The 21,399-nt window shown below is 44.1% G+C and overlaps 1 protein-coding gene across 7 annotated transcripts in view; it reads left to right on the top strand.

Annotated features, from left to right (window-relative positions):
• Positions 1–21,399, top strand: part of KCNH5 (potassium voltage-gated channel subfamily H member 5) — a 523,150-nt gene that overhangs the window by 443,059 nt on the left and 58,692 nt on the right. For all 7 annotated transcript variants that reach the window (XM_083167681.1, XM_083167680.1, XM_083167679.1 and 4 more), the window contains one exon: positions 17,231–17,483. In XM_083167681.1, coding sequence (XP_083023807.1) covers positions 17,231–17,483 — 253 coding nt within the window. The remainder of the gene's footprint in view (positions 1–17,230; positions 17,484–21,399) is intronic.

Genomic DNA, 21,399 nt, shown 5'->3' with positions numbered 1-21,399 from the left:
CCGGCCACTGGAGGGTGGCACTTGGGAGCAGGTCAGCAGCGTGGAGCAAGATGAGTGGTGCCCGCACCCCGCCCCCCTCCGTAAAGCTAGTTGAGCCCCACCAGCACCACTCACCCGCACCTCCGCTGACTTGCTGCTGCGGTGCCCGCACCACCCCCCTGGATCGTGCGCCGGAGCAAGTCAGCGATGGCAGCGTGAGTGGCCGCAGCCCCCCCCCCCCCCCTCGATCTCGGGCTGCTCCCATCCTATGGAATGCCTTTCCGCGAAAAATAGCCCTTATTCAAATCTGATCACATTACAAATTTGTTCTCAAAATGGAAAAAAACATGTGCATTGCAGGTGGGGCAGATGTAACATGTATAGAGAGAGTTAGATTTGGGGGGAGTTATTTTGTTTCTGTGCAGGGTAAATACTGTCTGTATTATTTTTACACTGTAATTTAGATTTCAGTTTCAACACACCCCACCCAAATGTAACTCTCTCTACACGTTACATCTGCGCCACCTGCAATGCACATAGTTTTGCCCAATTTGAGAACAAATTTGTACTGCGATCAGATCTGAATAAGGGCCAATAAGTCTCTCCACTAGTCTTCAAGCATTCCCTGAAATCTCACCTCTTCAGGCAAGCCTATCATATTTAAATTCCATACGCATAACCCTCTGAGGCGCTTATGTATTATATAGCTTCCCTTCTGGACTTGCAACTTGGGTGGACTGCTATGCTATTACTGGTGCCTGTCCTTGTGTTTCCCTCCTATATCCCTATAGATTGTAAGCTTGCAGCAGGGCTCTCCTACCTCCAAGTCTGTGTGTTGTTACCCAGTTTGTTCTATCACTGTCTACTATTGTAAAGCGCAACGGAACCTGCTGCGCTATGTAAGAAACTGTAAATAAATCTCTTAATGGATCAGGTAGCGTATTCTCATACATGATGCCCGATCATGAGATCTGTGCATGCACTTTATAGTCTGAGCCCTCTAGTGCTGCCGCTGCCGGTAGAGAGGAGGGGCCTATACAGAGGAGGCTGTACAGAGGCCTCCTCTTCTCTCAAAACATCCCTGTTGACTACTACTACGCTACTGGATGTTTAATATTGATATTTGCATTTTGATATCAAATATGTGACTTATCTTTAGATGAAGAAATTATCAAATAACATACGGTACAATACAAGCCTAAAAAAAACAAATATATGTAATCGTTAACTCAAAACACAAAAATCGTTAATTCAAAACACAAAAAAAGAGAGCCCCAATTAACTTTGTTCTGGTTTACTTGCATACCAATGTCTTCCAGTTAGTTTTTCCTTTGGGAGTGATGAAGGCGGATTGCAGAACATGAAAATCTTCACTTACTTCTGCAGGGAACTTAGAACTTTCCTATTTGTTTTTATGTTTTTTGTTTTTTTTTCCAACAGCAAAAACGAGGTTCTTCTTCCGTAACATTTGCGATCCAAAATGTATTACCGTCTGTGTTCTTCTTTCCTTGTACAAATGTCACTCTGCCACATCATTTCCGTGTCTGTGGATGTATCTTTATTTAACATTAGGATTTACAGTATGCACATGGCAAGCTGCAGTATAACCCCCCCCCCCCCCCCCCCAAAAAAAAAACAGAAATATAATTGTATTTTTTCAATGCGTTCACAGATGAGATTATTGCAAAGCATAGGAATATGTTAATGTGTCAATATGGTATCTTTCAACACCAGCCAGTGGCATGAAAAAAAGAAAAGAACATCTCCACTTTTTAATGGATCTCCTCTGTTATGTTGTTTTCGTATTCATAGATTTCAGGAGCATTTTCAGATTGCAGCCATGCAATATTTATCAGAGAGGCTGGATTGTGTGTGTGCTGTATTTATCAGAGAGGCTGGATTGTGTGTGTGCTGTATTTATCAGAGAGGCTGGATTGTGTGTGTGCTGTATTTATCAGAGAGGCTGGATTGTGTGTGTGCTGTAAGTTTTAGTAGTTTGTGTATTTTTTAGAGTCATGTTTTTTTCCTTTGTTTCAAGACCAAGTAGCAGCTCAATGGTAAATAGAGACACAGCTATTCAACATACAATCAATGGGGTACAGTAGACGACACACCAAACAAGATTTTAAAATTGCCAAGGCAAATCAGACCCCCACAGGGAAAAATATATTGGTCCCCCACAGGATAAAACATCCATTGGCCCCCATATGAAAAAAAAAATCCCCCACAGGTAAAAGAAATAAAATACATTCGCCCTCACATGAAAACAAGAGACCAGTGAATAACAGTTGAACTGGTAGTGGTGGCTGTAATCTGGTGTGGACCTCTAGATCTGGTGGCACACTAAAAGGCTCATGGTACACAGTGGTTAAAAACTGCTGCATTAGACCAAATAACAAGTAAGAAAAGTGTTAGCGCAACTTACTGTACCTGTTGGTGGTAAGTTACAAATGCTTTAGTGGCAGTGCTTACGAGTGCTTTAAGCATTTGAATGCCACCACTTTATATACGTGTGGCGAGTACTTTGTACAAAAAGCCGGGACGGCAATGGGGTAAAAACTAGCACTGGCTTACGTCAATATTTAGATGGGTCTATTTATTTGCAGGCCATCACCTGAAATTTCGGAGCTAGGCCACCTTTGAGCCCAACATTATTGGTTTCTCCCATCACTTCAGTGCCTCGCCCTATGTTATGTTGGGGCCAGAAACTCCTGCACCAAAATTGACTGCTTATTGCAGATATCTCTGATATGCTCCACTTCCATTTTTGACAGCAGCACCCATGGCGTTGGGAGCTAGCACTATCTATGCATGGCGTCAGCCAGGTATAGAAGCCTATTGGCTACCATTTTTTTTTCCAGGGATCCACAAGTCATGCGCCTTCCTGAAGGTGCAGGAAGACAACGTTGTCTTCCTGCACCTTCAAAACGGGGCTATGCCCCGAAACGTCGGACACTGTTTGCACCGTATTATTTGATGTGATATAAATTGAGTTTTTCACTACAAGCCTGCAAGTGCCACCTTTGTTCTTCCCTAACTACCAATTGTATAGGAAGGCACTGCAGCACACAAACCTGAGGGACAGAGTGCCGGTCCGCCCCACCAAGCTATATATATATATATATATGCTTAACAAAGATAAGCGTCACTCCAGGTACGTGTAAAAGTTTTTACTGTATGATGTCTACAGTGTTTCGGGCATAGCCCGTCTTCAGGACAATGTACTTGTCCTGAAGACGGGCTATGCCCGAAACACTGTAGACATCATACAGTAAAAACTTTTACACGTACCTGGAGTGACGCTTATCTTTGTTAAGCATATACATGTACTGGGTTCAACCCCAGTAACCAGCGGGCACCCAGGCCAAGCAACACCAGGGGAGCAGGAGCCAGTGTATAGTGCCGGATCTTTTTGCAAATATATATATATATATTAAAAAATTATTTCTATTTTATAATTTGCGGAGACAACTGATTTTTAATTGCTGGGATCAGAGCTACTAATTATAATTAAGCTCCTCTTTCTGTTTCACAACAGCTAAAAGAAAACACAGTACATTTGTCAGTATGCGCCAACTGCGATGTGGTTGTGTATTGGTACCAGTAGATAATTGCTGTGGACCACTATTTCTATGGATATAAGCAGTTTTGAAGACTTTTTTATTTCACACAGTAATATGTCTGCTTTTAGCTTTACTTAATTGCGATGAATTAAAATGTTTTTTTTTTTAATTGAAAACAGCTGTGTGTATTCCAACATATAATTAAAAACACACATGAATATAATTGAGTTCCCTTGCCTCACACCTGCTATATCCATAAAATAAATACCCGTATCCTGTTCTAATGTAGTTGTACAATGTTTTTTTTTTTTGCACCATTACCTGTACACTTGTTCTGATAAATATGATCAGTGTGATGTCTGATAATCTACACGTGGGGAAATTTTGCTGAGCAATCCTAAATCGCTCAGCACTGCACAGCAATGTGCGCTGAGCGATCTGTCAGGGCCAGTGGGCTACGGTGAGAACATTGGCCCTGACCAGCGATCAAGTAGATTTATCCAGAATGCTGGATATTAATCGCTGGGCGATAGTGATGCACGGGGCGCGCATCGCTATCGATATGGCCCCTACACAGAGCGATGTAATTAACTTTGGTCTTTAACTTTTGTAGCTCATTCAGAGCAGTGGTTCTCAAACTCGGTCCTCGGGGCCCCCGCACAGGTCACGTTTTCCAGGTCACCCGACAGGTGCACTCATTACTGACTGACACATTTTAAAAGATACAAAGGTGGAGCTAATTATTTCTCTTGATTCTGTGAGGAGACCTGCAAAACATGCACTGTGTAGGATCCTGAGGACCGACTTTGAGAACCTGTGCTTTAGAGCACACCCTGTCTGTACCCACGACATAGACTCTTTGTAAGGGCTTGTTCCAGAAACAATCCTGACTTTAGCAATATATCAGAAGCCATTTGTGTATTACTGTGCTGTGGCCAGAACATTGCATGAGAAGTCAGCTAGACTCACAGGAGTGGGCAAAATCTTACCTTTTATGTAGGGCAGAAATCATTCTGGTCCACAGTAAGGGTCAGAGCAGATGGCTTTCCAGAGCATTGTCATGTTCAAAGCAAAAATCAGGGCAGGCAGAATGGGTATGTGTCATTGGGTGGACCCAATTTAGGTCGACACCTGAAATAGGTAAAAATGGGTAATGTTGACAGGGTTGAAAGGTCGACACAAGCAATAGGTTGACAACGGCAAGGTCCACAGTCAAACTGTTTTTCACTTCTTTTTTTTTAGCAGACATGTGCCAACAGGCGGTATTTCATGCCCTACCATCCACTATGGCATGGTGGGAGAATAAAAGAGTGCCTGAAGCATGGGACGCAGTACACTTGTATGGTGTCCATGTCCACTATGTCGACATTCGGGACGAAAAACCTTCCAACCCTATCGACCTTAGCCACATCAACCTACAGTATTTCAGCTGTCGACCTAAGCTCTGTTGACCTAACTGGTAGACCCAATGCATGTCAACCTAAATAGTGTCAACCAAGTGACCCTACTCTGGCAGAATACAAAACCAGAATTTAAGAAAGTGCTTTCTTAAGGTGCGTACACATTGGCACACTGGCCAATATATAAGGCAATCGACTGAACAGCAGATATATTGATGCACACATTATGTGTAAATATCATGCGGGCTATATGGATATATCATGCGAGCTGTGCAACTCATCCAAAGCTCAATATATATCTAAATATATATCAGCACATCACGCCTGTACATCCGCACCGGAAGCTGCCGGTGATTGACAGCTCAGTGAGTGTGCACCCACCCATTTGTGATGTCTGTCCCGATGGTTTGGGCAGCATGTATGAGAACATGTTGCCCGATTCGTCTGTAGTTATATCGGGTGTGGTACAGGGGTCTGACAGTTGGGATCCCAACAGTCATTAGCCCGACGTCGGGATCCCGACTGGCCAGACCCAAACAGCATGGTGAGAGCAACTATGCCCCTTGCGGGCACGTAGCGAGCCACCTATTCTATTCTCCCTCTATGGGGGTCGTGGACCCCCACGAGGGAAAATAGCAGGTGGCCGTCAATAACCCGGCTGTCGGTGTTTTGACCATCGGGATCCCGACGTCTGGTACATGCCTGTCGGGATCCCGACTGTCGGGACCCCATCCGGCACCCGTTATATCTACTAGTGTGTACCCAGCATTAGCAAGAGAAGCTTGCCCCTTCCTTCTTAAGGTCCAAAGCATCAGTGGTGGATTAGTGTGTCCCGTGTTATCCTATTGGGAAAATGTTCAAGGTTTGCCCGACAATATCTCAGGTTCCCATGGGGCTAGCCATGGGAAATGACAGGGGGGGGGGGCAGGTGTCCGGGTGCCCCCCCCCTGTCATTTCCCATGGCTAGCCCCATGGGAACCTGAGATATTGTCGGGCAAACCTTGAACATTTTCCCAATAGGATAACACGGGACACACTAATTCTGACCTCCACCCGGTTCCGACAGCTGCTGGTTCCCCGCCCAGCATCATAAAACTTGTGGTTGATCTAATTCGAACCCAAATCGCCAGGCCTTCAATCTTCAGGCTGGTCCATATGGGTCAATTGTTTTCAGAGCTATTGTAGGGAAACCAATTTTTTTATTTCTGAAATGTAATTTCATGGCTGTTCATGTTCTCTGAGGGCAGAATTCTCTGGAACCAAACGGCCCAGTTTCACAGGACCAGTATTATTTGAAGCCCACTCAAAATGAATATTATTGGTATTAATGGTATTATTTCAAGTAGCCGGGACCTGCAGTGCTCTGAATACAGCCGGGCAGCCCCCTGCTCTCTGTCCGGCTGTCCCCCAGTTACGGCGAGCATGTATTCCTCCTTGGCAATGAGCGTGTAATCCCACATGGCAACAAACATGGAACCCATGGAACCCCTGGCAATGAGCATGGAACCCCTGGCAATGAGCACATAGGTAAGCAGCACTTATGTAGTATTCTGCCACAGATGCACGTGAAGGAAGTCTCTTATAATTGTGAGTGGCAACCAATGTTCCCTCTAATTTTACGAAGGCTGTGTGCAGCGAAAGATTTTGCCTGTGCAACTTTGGAATGAAATTTACATTTTTGTGCCTCACTTATATATAACTGGAAAATGACGTTCAGCATTTGTGTTAACTTTACTTTAAAAGGATATTAAACATTTAACATTCAAAATACAGCACACAATGTAGTTAATTGGTGAAACACATTAATAGAGTCCACAACTGCAAAAAGGGACCACTGCTGCTTTGTGCGCTCAGTTGTAATGTCTGTGCGCACGCTCGTCGAGGTGTGTGCGCGCGCACGTGCGCACAGCTTAGAGGGAACACTGGTGGCAACCCTTATGCAAACAATGGAAGATAGTGATCTCACTATGTTCATTCCCTTAGCAACACCAGTTGCATGTAAAGATCCAGTGAGAAAGATATAATGGTAATGCTTGAGGTAGTTTATTGCTGTACTTTGAGATGATGCACAGAAATACCTTGGGAGATGACACAGAGGTCAAAGCAAAATCCTTTCTGCAGCTCAGAGGAACATGTCTGCTACACAATACACATTAGAGACACAGGAACTGGAATTGAGCTCACAGAAAAGGAGGAGTAACATGATACATACATATGGTAATTACATCCATAGATATCTTACAGAGGTTAATATAACAGTGGCCAGTAGATGGCAGCAAAGGATAATAAATACAGAAGAACAATAAATCAATTAACATCCATACAAAATGGTGGATTCAACTTGAGAACCCTAACTAGTGCAGCACATGTAGCATAATTTTTAATAGGCATTACGGTGTTTGGCATAATACGTAATGGATATTGTGGTGTGTGGCTTAAAGTGTAATGGGCATTACGGTGTAAATATTTGACACGCCTGTCCCTGTTTGTGAGCCATATTGTAAATTTTGGATTAATCTGTGTGACATTATGTGAATTTTAGCTCAATCCATGTGGCATTATGTGAATTTGGCTCAAGCCGTATGGCATTATGTGAATTTTTGCTCATGCCATTTTATCATCATGTGTACGGTGCAAGTATAATGGGGTCTAGTATTTTGTTGCATAATGTGTAGAAGTGGTATATGGTGTGGTACACTACACTCAAGGACATGCCCCCGTTTGAGTGGCCACACCCCTTTTCCGGAGTGCATGCTTCACTTTTGACGCCAAGGTGGGCCTGTGTACTTTAAATGCCAGGGCCCCTCTCCTACCATGGTGTCCACCCATTGCTTCTCCCTGTGACCCTGTGTTTACTCTATTCTCTATTGTCATGCCCTGGGGGGGTCCTTGGCTGGATCATGTTTCGGGGTTCCCTGCACCCCGGATGGTCACCCCATAGTGTTAGGGACCTGCTCGACAAGAGGTGACCTGGACTATTGGTGGGCAGGCCCATATCACTGGCCAATTATATACCAACAACCTCTTATGATATATTATATTGTCATGTAATGATCGCATAGTGCATTTGCACCCCCTCTGTCTCTGTATACTCTGTGTATACCATTCTGTAATTGTCTGGCCAGACACTAAATAGAAAAGTTCAGTCCCAATTACTGTATATAGAGATGTGTACATACCGTAGCCTGGACATGCGCTGAAAACTACATTTGCCATAAGTTACTGTACGTGTCCAGGCGCTTAAAAGCTCATCCATATTTGTGATAAGTGATCAGTGTGTTGGGTTACCTGTTTTTCTTTTGTTATTATTATATTGTATATTATTATGATGTATATTGTAAGGTTATATTTTAGTTATTTTTATGGGATGCAGTTAAAATACAGACAATTGGCAAAAAGTAAAAAAAAAGCGTTCATTATGCCGACATTTATGTTGACTTGTCAAAAAGTCAACATGAGTTTTATTTGAAATCAACTTGTTCTTCACGACCCAAGAGCTAGATTATTATAGTGTGCCAAGCGTACCATGGCACCTCGCCCGATGCATGGTGAGCAGACGCAGTACACTTATGCAGTGTCCATGACTACCTATGTCAACGTAAACAAGAAAATAAAATTGCCTTTTTGACATGTCGACATTTTAAATGTCAGCATTTTGACCGTGTCTACGTAATGAACGCCGGTATTTGAACGTCGGTGTTATGTCGGGAAATCATACTGAACCCATTTGTATGCATGATTCTCATTGTGACAGTAAAGCAATAAAAGGTACATAATTAAATGTTATCCTGTTTGATGTAGAATGAGTTATGATAGCACAATTACCAGTATCAAAGTGTTTATTTGGTGCGTTTTTCCTTGATCATGGTGCATGCAAGGCACTAACTGCATTTCTGCACCACTGGAAAGGAAATAAAATGTGCTGATAAACTGTTTTTTTTCTCCAAGAACTGAATAATTCATTTTAACAGCTGTTTTAAATTAGAAACCGGTTTGGTCGGACATTGTTGGGAAAGTAATAAAACAAACACAGCATCAAGATAACCCAGAGTTGCCTACCCTCCCAGAATGGCTTGGAGGCTCCCGAAAATCGGGTCCTCCTCCCAGCCCCCCGGAAAGGTGGGCAACCCTCCCGGATCCTGCCAGACCCCGCCACCTCATCCCAGACAGCAGTGTTAAAATGACCATGATTCGCAGCTTTTCGGGGCAAGGGGTGGAGCTAAATATGCAAATAACATCTTTTAAGCCCCACCCCTCCTCTTAGTCCCGGGAATTGCAGGATTTGCATTACTGGGGGTGGGGCTTGATGACATCTACATCAGGCCATGACCCTAGAAGTGCTGCTGACAGTCTCCTCTCTGGGGTTAGAAAAATGACTACCCTAGGGCGGTCAGAGGGCGCTGCCGTGGGAGGTAAGTCAAATGAAGCTGCTACTTGGAGGGACTGAGTAGGTCCCCTAAATATGGAAAAAAAATAAAAAGGAAAAAAAGTAGCGCTTACCAATGAGGAATTTTCGGTACTTATGTAATATCTGGGCTCCCGTTTTTCTTATGAGACCTCGTCCGCTCGCCACGCTTCGCTCGCCACACTATATAAAATCAACTCCATGCGTAGTTGGATAGTAGGGGTATGAAAAAATGGGGTGCATTTAACATGGGAGCCCAGATAATACATAAGTACCGAATTTTCAATGTAAAAAACATTTATACATGACCATAAAAATTACATAAACATAATAGACAATAAAAAATGGTATATAAAAACTGTCATATATGGCCCACTCTATGTGCCACTGTGTAGATAGTATTGGTAGGATCCGCTCCTATTATGCCGCCTTAATAAAGTCCCAATTAGAAGGTTGCAGTTCTTAAGAGGGGGTACAAAATTAGCTTTCCACTGGATTCAAAAGACGTAATTGGAGATAGGCATATTTACCACTGATTGTCCCCTTGGAGTCTTGTATCCATTTAGGATTGCTGAATAAGCTGTGATCTCCGTTGGGAGGGGTAGGTGGAACTTTCTCCGCTTAAGGAATCACGATGTCTGTGGAGAGCAATATAAATTTTTCCCGAATGTGCAATTCTTCAAAGATGAGGAGATGAAGACGGCTGGTTGGATCCAAACGTACACAGTGTAGCGATGACAGTGAGGGGCCTTGCGAGTAGCAGCTTCCAACGCGTTTCACTGCCTCTAGGGGCAGCTTTTTGAAAAAGGAGATCGCAGCTTATTCAGCAATCCTAAATGGATACAAGACTCCAAGGGGACAATCAGTGGTAAATATACCTATCTCCAATTACGTCTTTTGAATCCAGTGGAAAGCTAATTTTGTACCCCCTCTTAAGAACTGCAACGTTCCAATTGGGACTTTATTAAGGCGGCATAATAGGAGCGGATCCTACCAATACTATCTACACAGTGGCACATAGAGAGGGCCATATATGAGAGTTTTTCTATACCATTTTTTATTGTCTATTATGTTTATGTAATTTTTATGGTCATGTATGCATATAAAATGTTTTTTACATTGAAAATTCCTCATTGGTAAGCGCTACTTTTTTTCCTTTTTATCCTCTCAGGGGTTCTCTTTAAAAGTAGGCAACACTGAGATATCCTTTATGCAGATTTATTAATGGGAGAAAACATTATTGCTGGGATAAAACAGGTGTCTGCCCTATAACAGAAAGAGTTACTACTGGCCATGCCTGTCCAAGCCTGTTTAACAAATATTTAGCAATCTAAATATGGCATTTTCAAATGAAAAGCAGAGTAAATGTATCTAAAGGTCATTACACACTGGGCGATTTTCACAGGGAGTGGACGACTTTCCATAGCAGGACGCTGTGGATAGCCATCCACCCCGTCACTCATCTGGTGGTGGCCGGTGATGATGCAGGAGCTCAAAAAGGCAACATGTCTTTACGCACATATTAATTCACAAGGAGGGATTTTACTCTTGCCAGGGGGCGTCTATCTGAACGCTGGCCGATGCGATTAAGCAGCCTTGTGATCAGGTCTGAATGATCCCCTTTGTACGCAACCTTTTATTGTATATCTTAATAAAATATACGGTACTTGTTTCCTAGCACGGCCACAATCGCGGGCATCGGGTGTAATTTTTAGTGGTCTGCGACGCGACCGACGCGATGCCCCCGATTTCCCATTGAAATGCATTGAAAAAAGTCAAAATCGCGTCGGTCGCATCGCAGGCGGCTAAAAAAGGCTTAAATGGTCCAGACGCGATGCCCCCGATTTCCCACAGGGAACAATGTTAAATGCCTCAATTGACCCAAATCATCATAGGGAACAATGGTAAATGGGCCAGAAACCCCCCAAAACACCCCTGAACAGTGAAATGGCCACCCAAAATTAGTTTACGCCACCCCACGATCAACGTGAACCCGAAGCGTGGCGAGCGCTGCGAGCCCGCGAGGGGCGGCGGTACGCGTCCTCCGACCTTTTCATACCCCCACTATCCACGTCGGCGTGGAGTTGAGAATAGAATAGCGAGCCCGAAGCGTGGCGAGCGGACGCGGATACCTTCACAGGTAAACGCATCCCTTCGCGGGCTTCACAGGTATCCGCGTCCCCTCGTGAGGCTCGGTGGCTCGCTGCGCTCGCCACACTATTCTATTTTCAACTCCACGCCGACGTGGAGAGTGGGGGTATGGAAAGGTCGGAGGACGCGTACCGCCGCCCCTCGCGGGCTCGCTGCGCTCGCCACGCTTCGGGTTCACGTTGATCGTGGGGTGGCGTAAACTAATTTTGGGGGGCCATTTCACTGTTCAGGGGTGTTTTTGGGGGGTTCTGGACCATTGTTCCCTATGATGATTTGGGTAAATTGAGGCATTTAACATTGTTCCCTATGGGAAATCGCGGGCATCGCGTTGGTACCATCGCACCCGATTTTTTAGTGCATGCGATGCCCCCGATTTTTACTAACGATGCCCACGATCATGATCGGTGTGGCCGTGCTAGGAAACAAGTACCAAATATACGATCAACAATGTCTACCTGGCTACTGTCTTCTGCCATGGTATCAGTCATTTTATTTTGTGTTTTATGCTGGAAAATATTGTATGCAAAAATCTTGCTGACAAATATACATATAACACATCATTATAGGAAAAGTGATATAAATTTGTATTTGAGGTTATATTTGTAAATTAACGTTTTTTATTCTTGTGAGTATAATTGTGTACTGTGACTGTTTATCTTCCATTATCTCTACCTGTTATTATCCAGTCTAGTTAATGATATTTTTTCTGATTGATTAAAAATGCTATACAAATAATAATGATAGAGAACAAGTGCTTGGCTTTGATTACTATAAATAATACAGTATGGTTACAATGATAAAAACTTAACTTTTGTCTTGAATATAATACACAAGTTTCAGGTTATAACTAATACCTTCAGCCAATAAATGTCAGTACGCAAAGACAGTAAGTACAAAAGGACAAACCAATAAAATTATAATTCACAAAGTATACTGAGAACTGTATAAGATAATGACTTGGGATTTTTGGTGGATCGATAGTTTTTCAATAAAAATGTTGAGGTATGTGCAGTGTTTGAAATTTGGGTCTATTTTGGTCTCATCTGCCCACAAAACCTCATCCTACAGATGTATCCTCCATGCGAAACAAGTTGCATTATACATAATGCATGAGCTCTGTGTGACTCTGTAGCGACAGACATCTTTTTTTGTGACTTTTCCATTAAATATAATCGTATTTGCAAAACAGAGTGAATAGGATGCACAAGCAGCTTCTGCTGATTAAAATTATATGTGACATGCATATATTCTGTGTGTGACCGTCGCTGAATCTGCATAAGAAATGTCAAGTTACACTTTTTTCCTGGAAAACATTACACTGGAAATCAGTGTAATGTTGCAATTCGTATGCAGATACAACAGCAGTCACACAATGAATATAGACATGCAGAATACAGTTTTAATCAGCAGAAGCTGCTTGTGCATGGTATTCGCTCCATTTTGCAAAATTTATTATATTTAATGAAAAAGTTGCAAAAATATTTGATCAGCACTACAGAGTGGCGCAACTACAGTAGATGGGTTATTTTAAAATAGTTTAAACATGGGCTAGTCATTCTTTAATATAATATAATAGCTTGTTGCATAGAGGGGGAGAATGGAAGCTTTTTGCTCAACTCCTGTGTGAAGATACGGGTTCTTCAATCACTCAGACACCGAGCAGATGAAACCAAAATATGGTTTATTTTTATCACAGCACACACAGGTAGACAAACACAGGAACAAGAGGCAAATGTAGCATATACAGTAAACCTTATCGGGTAGCAGTCCAATGGCAGTCCTTGTAGCAGCAGTTCCAAAGCACAAAACTATCACTTATTCCACACAGCAGTGATAGCAGATAAGTCCACACGATACCTAGACAGAGCATAACCTCTTAGTCCAGGACAGTCCATCAAAATCTCTCTCCTGGCTTGTCTGCAAGTCATTTTAAAAACTTCTCAATTCCCACGGTGCACAAACCAAAAGTGGGCTTGCAGTGGATCTTGATTGGTGGATTCAAGAGTCAGGTATCACCCCCTCCCAGCTACTGCTGCTGCCCCCCCCCCCCCTGCTGGGGTCTGGTTCCAGAAAGTCTGGAAGTGGCCAGAGATATGCAGAGCAGTGTCAACACAAGATACAATACCCAGCTGATTACGTTGTGTGCTGATCACCCCCTGCGGTGCACGGTCCCACTAAGTCTGGTATTGACACAAAGGAACTGAAGATAGAGACACAAACACAGTCTGATTACATTATGTCCTGATTACCCCCTGTGAACAACCTTCATGTTGATAGCAGGGGAATTGGATCACCCCCTGTGGACATAACATATGGGTGAATCCATGCAATGTTCTTTCCTGGCTATTTCCTGTCATACCATATTTGGCAATATACAGTCTAATACTATGGTACACACAGATATGGGGAATAGAAACATCTATGGAGAATAAGAGGGTACAGACGGACTAAAATAGTACATTAATTACTACACCTAATAAAATATAATAATTACAGATTTACAGTGAGTCTGATAACCTCACATCCTGTCTATAACAATCACTGGGGCAGATGTATTAAACCTTAACAAGAGATAAATACAAGGGTTATAAAGAGAGATAAACGTCCAGCCAATCAGCTCCTTACTGACCTTTTTCAAACACCGGCTGTAACATGGCAGTTCGCAGGTGATTGGCTGGACGTTTATCTCTCTTTATCACCCTTGCATTTATCTCTTGTTAAGGCTTAATACATCTGCCCCATTATTCCTTAGATGTAGCCCCTCTTTGGTTTGTAGAAGGCGCTGTGCCCCAGTACATATTTGCATTGACTTCTGCCAAAATTAACAGGTTCTGTATGATTTCCTCACTTTCAAAATACTGACAGTCAAAATACTGACATGTTCAAAATGCCGACATTTATTACGCCAACTTGGACACAGTCAAAATTCCATCATTTAAAATTTCAACATGTCCAAAATTCAACATGGACATGTGCTGTATCCCCTCGCGTGGGGCTATGTTCAGCACACAATTATAATCAGGGCTATTTTTGTGCAGGCTCCAGCAGGAACTGTGGCCCTTATTCTAGTTCACTCTTTCTGACAAAATATTTCTTAGATGGACAAAACCATGTGCACTGCAGGTGAGGCAGGTGTAAAACCCCACCCAAATCTAATTATCTCTGCACAAGTAACACCTGCCTCACCTGCAGTGCACATGGTTTTGTCCATCTAAGAAATATTTTGTCAGAAAGAGTGAACTAGAATAAGGGCCACAGTTCCTGCTGGAGCCTGCACAAAAATAGCCCTGATTATAATCTATCTGTGATGTTGTCAGACTGCGTGCAGGTGTGTGCCCGTTACCTGGTGTTCCTCTTCTCCTTTCGGCACTGCTTGGCTGCGACCTGCCTGCTTCACTCGCCTGCAATTCAGAGGGCGGAGGGACAAAGGCACCCCAGGGAAACAATACCCCAAACAACCCCACAGAATGGTCACCACACGTTAGGACGGTGATCAAAGGTTTTATTTGGCAGTAACAAGGATGGTGGACCACCACTGTGAAAATTATTAACCAATACAGTATCAAAAATGGCAAACCACAGTTTATAAATAAAGACAAACGTCTCTTCTTAATATTGTGCGCAATGGGGTCACCGTAACACCATAGGCCACACCCCGTACAATACGCTGCTGTAAATACTATACACTGTTCAACCAATCAATGCAGGAAATGCAATACAGTAATACTGTTCTCTAAGGAGGTTACCGTGCGCGATGGGGCCGCCCGTCACACCAGTGGGCCGCAATTCGCACGGTATACCGCGTTACCAGGGTCACCAGGTAGTTAACCCATCATACAAGCTATTCAGATCATTAAGCAAGACATGCAATAACTTTCACATGAATGAAGAATGCAACAATTATACCTTACAGAAATTACCATAAGTGTCCAGGTTTAAAGAGAATGAGTTCCTGAACTGCCCAGTTCTATTATGAGTCCTAGGTACCTTTTGGGCCTAGGTGCACCGTAAATTGAGGTAATAACTACTGTAAAAGCTGGATTTGTAATCCAAGGCAAAAGAGTGTCCTGCGTACTGGCTCAACTGCCGTTGGGGAATGTACTTGCAGCAAAGACCCTGCTCCTCATAAATGGCCCAATCGGCCTGCAATCAACAGGGAACGGGGTACCGTCTCCTTTATAGATCTCTCCTGGAATGGGTAACGGATGGGGCCGAGCAGAACTGGACGGTGAGGCAGTCCTTTTCCTAATGTGTCGGCCCTTGCTAGGGTAAGATGGAGGGGAGGCCAGCGGGGCACGGCTCGGGGCTGAGGGTTACTGTGCGGGCACCAAATACCTGGACTCTCCTACAGGTTGCCAGCTCCTGCTGGTCATCGATCACTGCTGCTGCGGGTCTGGGTGCTGGGGATGTCGCACACCTCCTTCTCCAGATGGCTACCGGGGATCACTGCTGGGCTTCCAGGGTTAGTGGGCAAGGGACCCCAGCTGCCCTGTCTTACTGCAGCCTCTCGGGTCACCGCCGTGGCATCTCCTCTCTCCTTCTCCTCGGCGCCGTCCCAGTGCCGCGCTGGGTCTATAGAATGCCGGGCGCTTCTCTTCTGCGTTGTGCACCCGCTGTCAATCACCACCGGGCACACTGCTGGGGGAGTCGCGGCTGCGTCTCTTTCTCCCGCCACGCAACTGTTCCGTCCAGCCTTTTCCGCTCAGTCACCGCCGGACACTACTGAAGGGGCCGCACTTCTGCTCAGCGCGCCCCGCTCTGCTCCCTTTCACTAGGCACAGCTCTCCTGTCAGACGCTGTCTCTCGCGACGGGCACCGCTACTCTAGTCACAGACACCCTGAGCCAACTGCTTCCTCCTAACTCCTTACCCTCCCTGGGCACACCGCTTCGCGCCCAGCACACTAGCCCCTCCTCTCTCCTGAGGCACTTGATACAACTTTTTCTGCCCAGCAACAGGCAGGGCTCTCTCTTCCTGCTTCTCCCAGCACCTGGGTAAGTCCTGGGTCCTAAAGTCCCTTGAGTGGAGACTGCTGCAATGGGGCTGGTTGCCTGGCAACCCCCTGAGACTGGGTTGCCGGCCGCCATATTTGGTGAGGGCAGCACTGGCCACCAATGTTTCTGTGGCATTAAAAAGGGTACCCCAATTCTGGGATGCCACATATCTCTATGCCCACTTGGATTGTGAAGTGAGAACAAGTTGGTTTGAAAGACAATCTCATGTCAACATTTTAAATGTCGGCATTATGACCGGCTCTGCATTTTGATCATGTCGGCATTTTCAGCTTTTCGGTATTCCGAATGTCTGCAATGGTTGTTGCTATTTTGACCATTGGTAAATTGATTGCAACCCATATGAATAATAGTGTCGGGGCATTTGCTGGTAAGTTAGGGAATTTAGATTGTTACAGTAGCTCCAATGGTTTAGGGCAGGCATGTCCAAGCTGTGGCCATCCTGCTGTTGTGAAACTACACATCCCAGCATGCCTTGCCATAGTTTTAGCATTCCCTAATAGCAAAACTGTGGCAAGGCATGCTGGGACTTGTAGTTTCACAACAGCTGGAGGGCCATAGTTTGGAAATGCCTGGTTTAGGGTCTGGTATTAATGACTTATTCTCTACAGCACTGCGCTAAATTGACGGCGCCAATTTACTAAATGATGACTGCTCAGTTTTATTTTGGTGGGTTTTTGGTACATACAGTGTTACATTATCTCATTTTTGTATCTTGCAGGTTCTTGCAATATGTCCCAAGGACATGAGAGCTGACATCTGTGTGCATCTGAATAGGAAAGTTTTTAATGAGCATCCTGCGTTCCGTCTAGCCAGTGATGGCTGTCTGCGAGCTCTGGCGGTGGAGTTTCAAACTATTCATTGTGCTCCGGGTGACCTCATCTACCATGCCGGGGAGAGTGTGGATGCGCTTTGCTTCGTGGTTTCGGGATCACTGGAGGTCATCCAGGATGATGAGGTGGTGGCTATACTAGGTAAAGGTTAAAACTAGTTCATTATTTTTAAATAATTGCTTTTATAGGGATATGCCCTTGCTCATTGTTTCAGTGCAGGTAAAATAATATTTAACCAATGAATTCAAACTTAGATTCTATCACTTTTCCCTTCATGTCTCTGCTTTACTGTCTTTACACCCTTTCTGAGCGATATCTTTTACAACAACCTTTCCCGTCTGCTAAACATGCAGGTCAATATGGGTTTATAGCCAAAGACACGCATGTTTAGCGGGTCCCCCATCAAGTCACTTAACCATATTGTTTACTATATCATTCAGTGTGTACACCCAAATTGGCCACCGTGTCCAAAATCATTAACTATATTGGCCAAGGCACGAATCGCCTAGCGTGTATGGGCACATAGGCAAACGCAGAGGGGGTTCTTGTTGCCCGGAAACTCCCCTTCTCTAGGCAAGTGCCTTAAATTGTGACAATGGGGGAAATTTACTAAGATGTGTATTCTACTACACATGTGATATTGCTATGGGCAACCAATCAGAATCTACTTCTTAATTATTTAGCACCCTTTAGAAGAAAGTAGACAGGATCTGATTGGTTGCCCATAGCAACATCGGTACTTGTTTCCTATCTGGGCGCCCAGGTTTTCTACGTACGGCACCGTAATGAAATCGGATCGCATCGCATCGGATTCGGTACTCAATGATGTACGATGGCATACGATGCTATCCGATCCGATCCGATTTCATTTTAAATCGGATCGCATCGCATGCGGTGACGCGATGAACCTGATTTTTACATTAGAATCAATGTTAAATGGTCCCTGAGACTCGATTTTACATTGATTTAAATGTAATAACCCCGCAAACCCACGATTTGTATAGGAAACCCCCCCTGATGGTTTAAAATGCGCCTCCATTGTTAACGCCACCCCAGTATTGACGTCAACCCGAAGCGTGGCGAGCGGCGGCGGTACGCGTCCTCCGACTTTTTCATACCCCCACTATCCACGTCGGCGTGGAGTTGAGAATAGAATAGTGTGGCGAGCGCAGCGAGCCACCGAGCCCGAAGCGTGGAGAGCGGACACGGATACCTATGAAGCCTGCGAGGGGACACGGATACCTGTGAAGTATCCGCGTCCCCTCGCGGGGCTCGCTGCGCTCGCCACGCTTCGGGCTCGGTGGCTCGCTGCGCTCGCCACACTATTCTATTCTCAACTCCACGCCGACGTGGATAGTGGGGGTATGAAAAAGTCGGAGGACGCGTACCGCCGCCGCTCGCCACGCTTCGGGTTGACGTCAATACTGTGTTTCTGTGCAGATGTGACAAGGGGAGGGCTTTGAAGGGTTAATAAATACAGTAGTGTTCAGATGGCCCATCCTATGGGCCAACCATAAAAGCGGGAACGAAATCGGATCGGATCGCATCGCATCGTTCAATATCGTGTATGTGCATTTGTGGTATCCGATGCGATGCGATCCGATTTTGATATGGAGAATAGCATGGTGCGCAATTAACTTAGCGGGCGCCCAGATAGGAAACAAGTACCGCAACATCACATGTGAAGTAAACATCTTAGTAAATTTCCCCTAATAGCTGGTATATAATATGATCAATAGAGCTGCCACCACATCATGCAGTGTAAGGGACAGAGCGGAGCTGCTGCACATGCCCAGTGATCCCTCAAAATCACAATGGACCAGAGAGTAGCTGCCAGGAGGAAGAGACAGGAGCATTACCATGAAGTGGGAGATTGTGAGCTTAGTGCAGTTCTTTTTATTTTACATTTGTGTGTTTATTTATTATATGTTTAACCTTTTCCTGACCACTTCTATTATTTAAATGTTTGAAACTATAGAACATACTATAGAACATCTGTAATGTTAAATTTTATATTCCATACAGTATCCAGTGTATAAAAAGACCAATTTTTGGGGCTGTTACCGCACCCCCAATAATTACTCCAATGCCCTGCAGAGTGGGAGATTTTGGATTACATTTGCCCCCCCCCCCCCCCCCTCCCCCCCCCCCTCTAACAATCCTGCGTTTGCCACTGTATGACCTGGGGCAGAATGGGAACTAAAAATTTCTAGAAGTGGCCTCTTGTGGATGGCACCAAATCAAATGAAGGTGAAACCAACACAAAATAGGCAGAAATAATACATCACTATATCTGGGTGGACACTGTTGGTAGTCTAGTGGCCCCCAGACCTTTAAGCTACTATGACAAACCACAAAACTACACAATGCAAATAATAGCCCCCCTCCCCCTGAAACCGTGCACAGATCCCAAACCCATTAAGAGTTGTGCGCCCGCCTTAAATAAATATTTGCAATGACGGGTAGTCTGCTCTATGAACCGGCAAAGTTTGTTTTTGTGGGAGACGGGAGGGGGATGGGGCCACATATTTATAAAAAGTTACTGGCTGACAGGTGTAAGAAATGGAGAGTAGTTGATAACTAGTTATCAACAGGTATAGGGGGCGCAGAAATATGAGGAGCTCTGCCAAGCTGCAGTGTGGGTAAGGGGTAGTTAGCACCTTTTGGGTACAAAGAAGAAACAAAGGGGTACACTGCGCTAGATAATTGAAAAGTTCAGTAGGACAATTAATCGATTAAAAAAGTGATGGTGCCAATTGGGAATAAAATACAGTGACATTTATTAAAACATATATAACAATTCATGCTGATGAATGGAACCAATAGGTGATTGCTTGCCAAAAAGTTCACTGGAAGAGAATGCTGATAAGGCCTTATCAACATCCTCTTCCAGTGAACTTTTTGGCAAGCAATCACCTATTGGTTCCATTCATCAGGGCAACCGTACGCCCCAACCCGGATCGAGGTTCGATACAAGTTGGAGAATGCCACTTCTCAAAAAGAAACCCACCGCGGGCTCCTTGGACGCATTGGATACAAATAAAAATTGACATTAACTGCTGGATTGAACTGAGTCATTTTGGCCTTTTAACAATAAAGAGGCAAGATAGGAATGTACCCGGTGACCAGTGGACCCCCTAAAAATACGGTACCGTATTGACTGGACTATATCTATTATTCCCTCTGCCACAGTGCATATTTCTTTTAATTATATGTCATATTGAATTGTAATATATGTTTTAATAAATGTCACTGTATTTTATTCCCAATGGGCACCATCACTTTTTTAATTGATTAATTGTCCTACTGAACTTTTCAATTATCTAGCGCAGTGTACCCATTTGTTTCTTTACTGGCTGACAGGTGGCATCACAGGTGCAATGGCGTACCGGGGATCTTTCCTGAAGGGTCTCTGGCCAATCTGCCCCTGTGTATGGGGCTTTAGACATTGGTAAGGGACTTGGTGCTCGTAGGTCTCGTAGGTCTTCAAGAACCATAAAACCAGAACTAACCACTTACCCGATTAACATAATTTTCAAAAATTATCTCAAAATTGTTGATTTTAATTATTACCTAAGCTTGTTAATGATGTCTAATTAAAACTAGAGCCGACGGTCAGGTCATTTCATGTCAAATCATGCAGAAAGACTTTCATTATCACTCTTGCCTGTCCCCTAAAATCACCCAAATATATACTTCTACCCATTTATTTGTACCCCAAATTTAAGGAGAGCACTTATTTTGCTGTGGAAACAAATAGCTTTTCTAAATTTTTTCCTCTTTTAAAAAAAAGGGGGGAAATAGAACAGCAATTTAATCAATTTAAGTACACCAAATATATTTAATATGACCTATTATTCACATCTATACTGTTATCCTATATTAATTCACCATTGTTTGGGGGTACAGGCTGATTTTCCCATTTTCGCCTACACTTTTCTCGGCAAGAATTTTGGAACAAATCCTGGTTTTGCAATTCTGGAATTGTATAGGTTCAATGACATTGGCTGAACAATTAAGCATCTAGTTGCCAGAAAAAAGCCTACAATAGAATACC

The sequence above is a fragment of the Crinia signifera genome, chromosome 12, assembly GCF_055691185.1.
Source record: "Crinia signifera chromosome 12, ASM5569118v1, whole genome shotgun sequence".
Lineage (NCBI taxonomy): Eukaryota > Metazoa > Chordata > Amphibia > Anura > Myobatrachidae > Crinia > Crinia signifera.
This window is presented reverse-complemented; position numbering and strand designations above follow the sequence as displayed.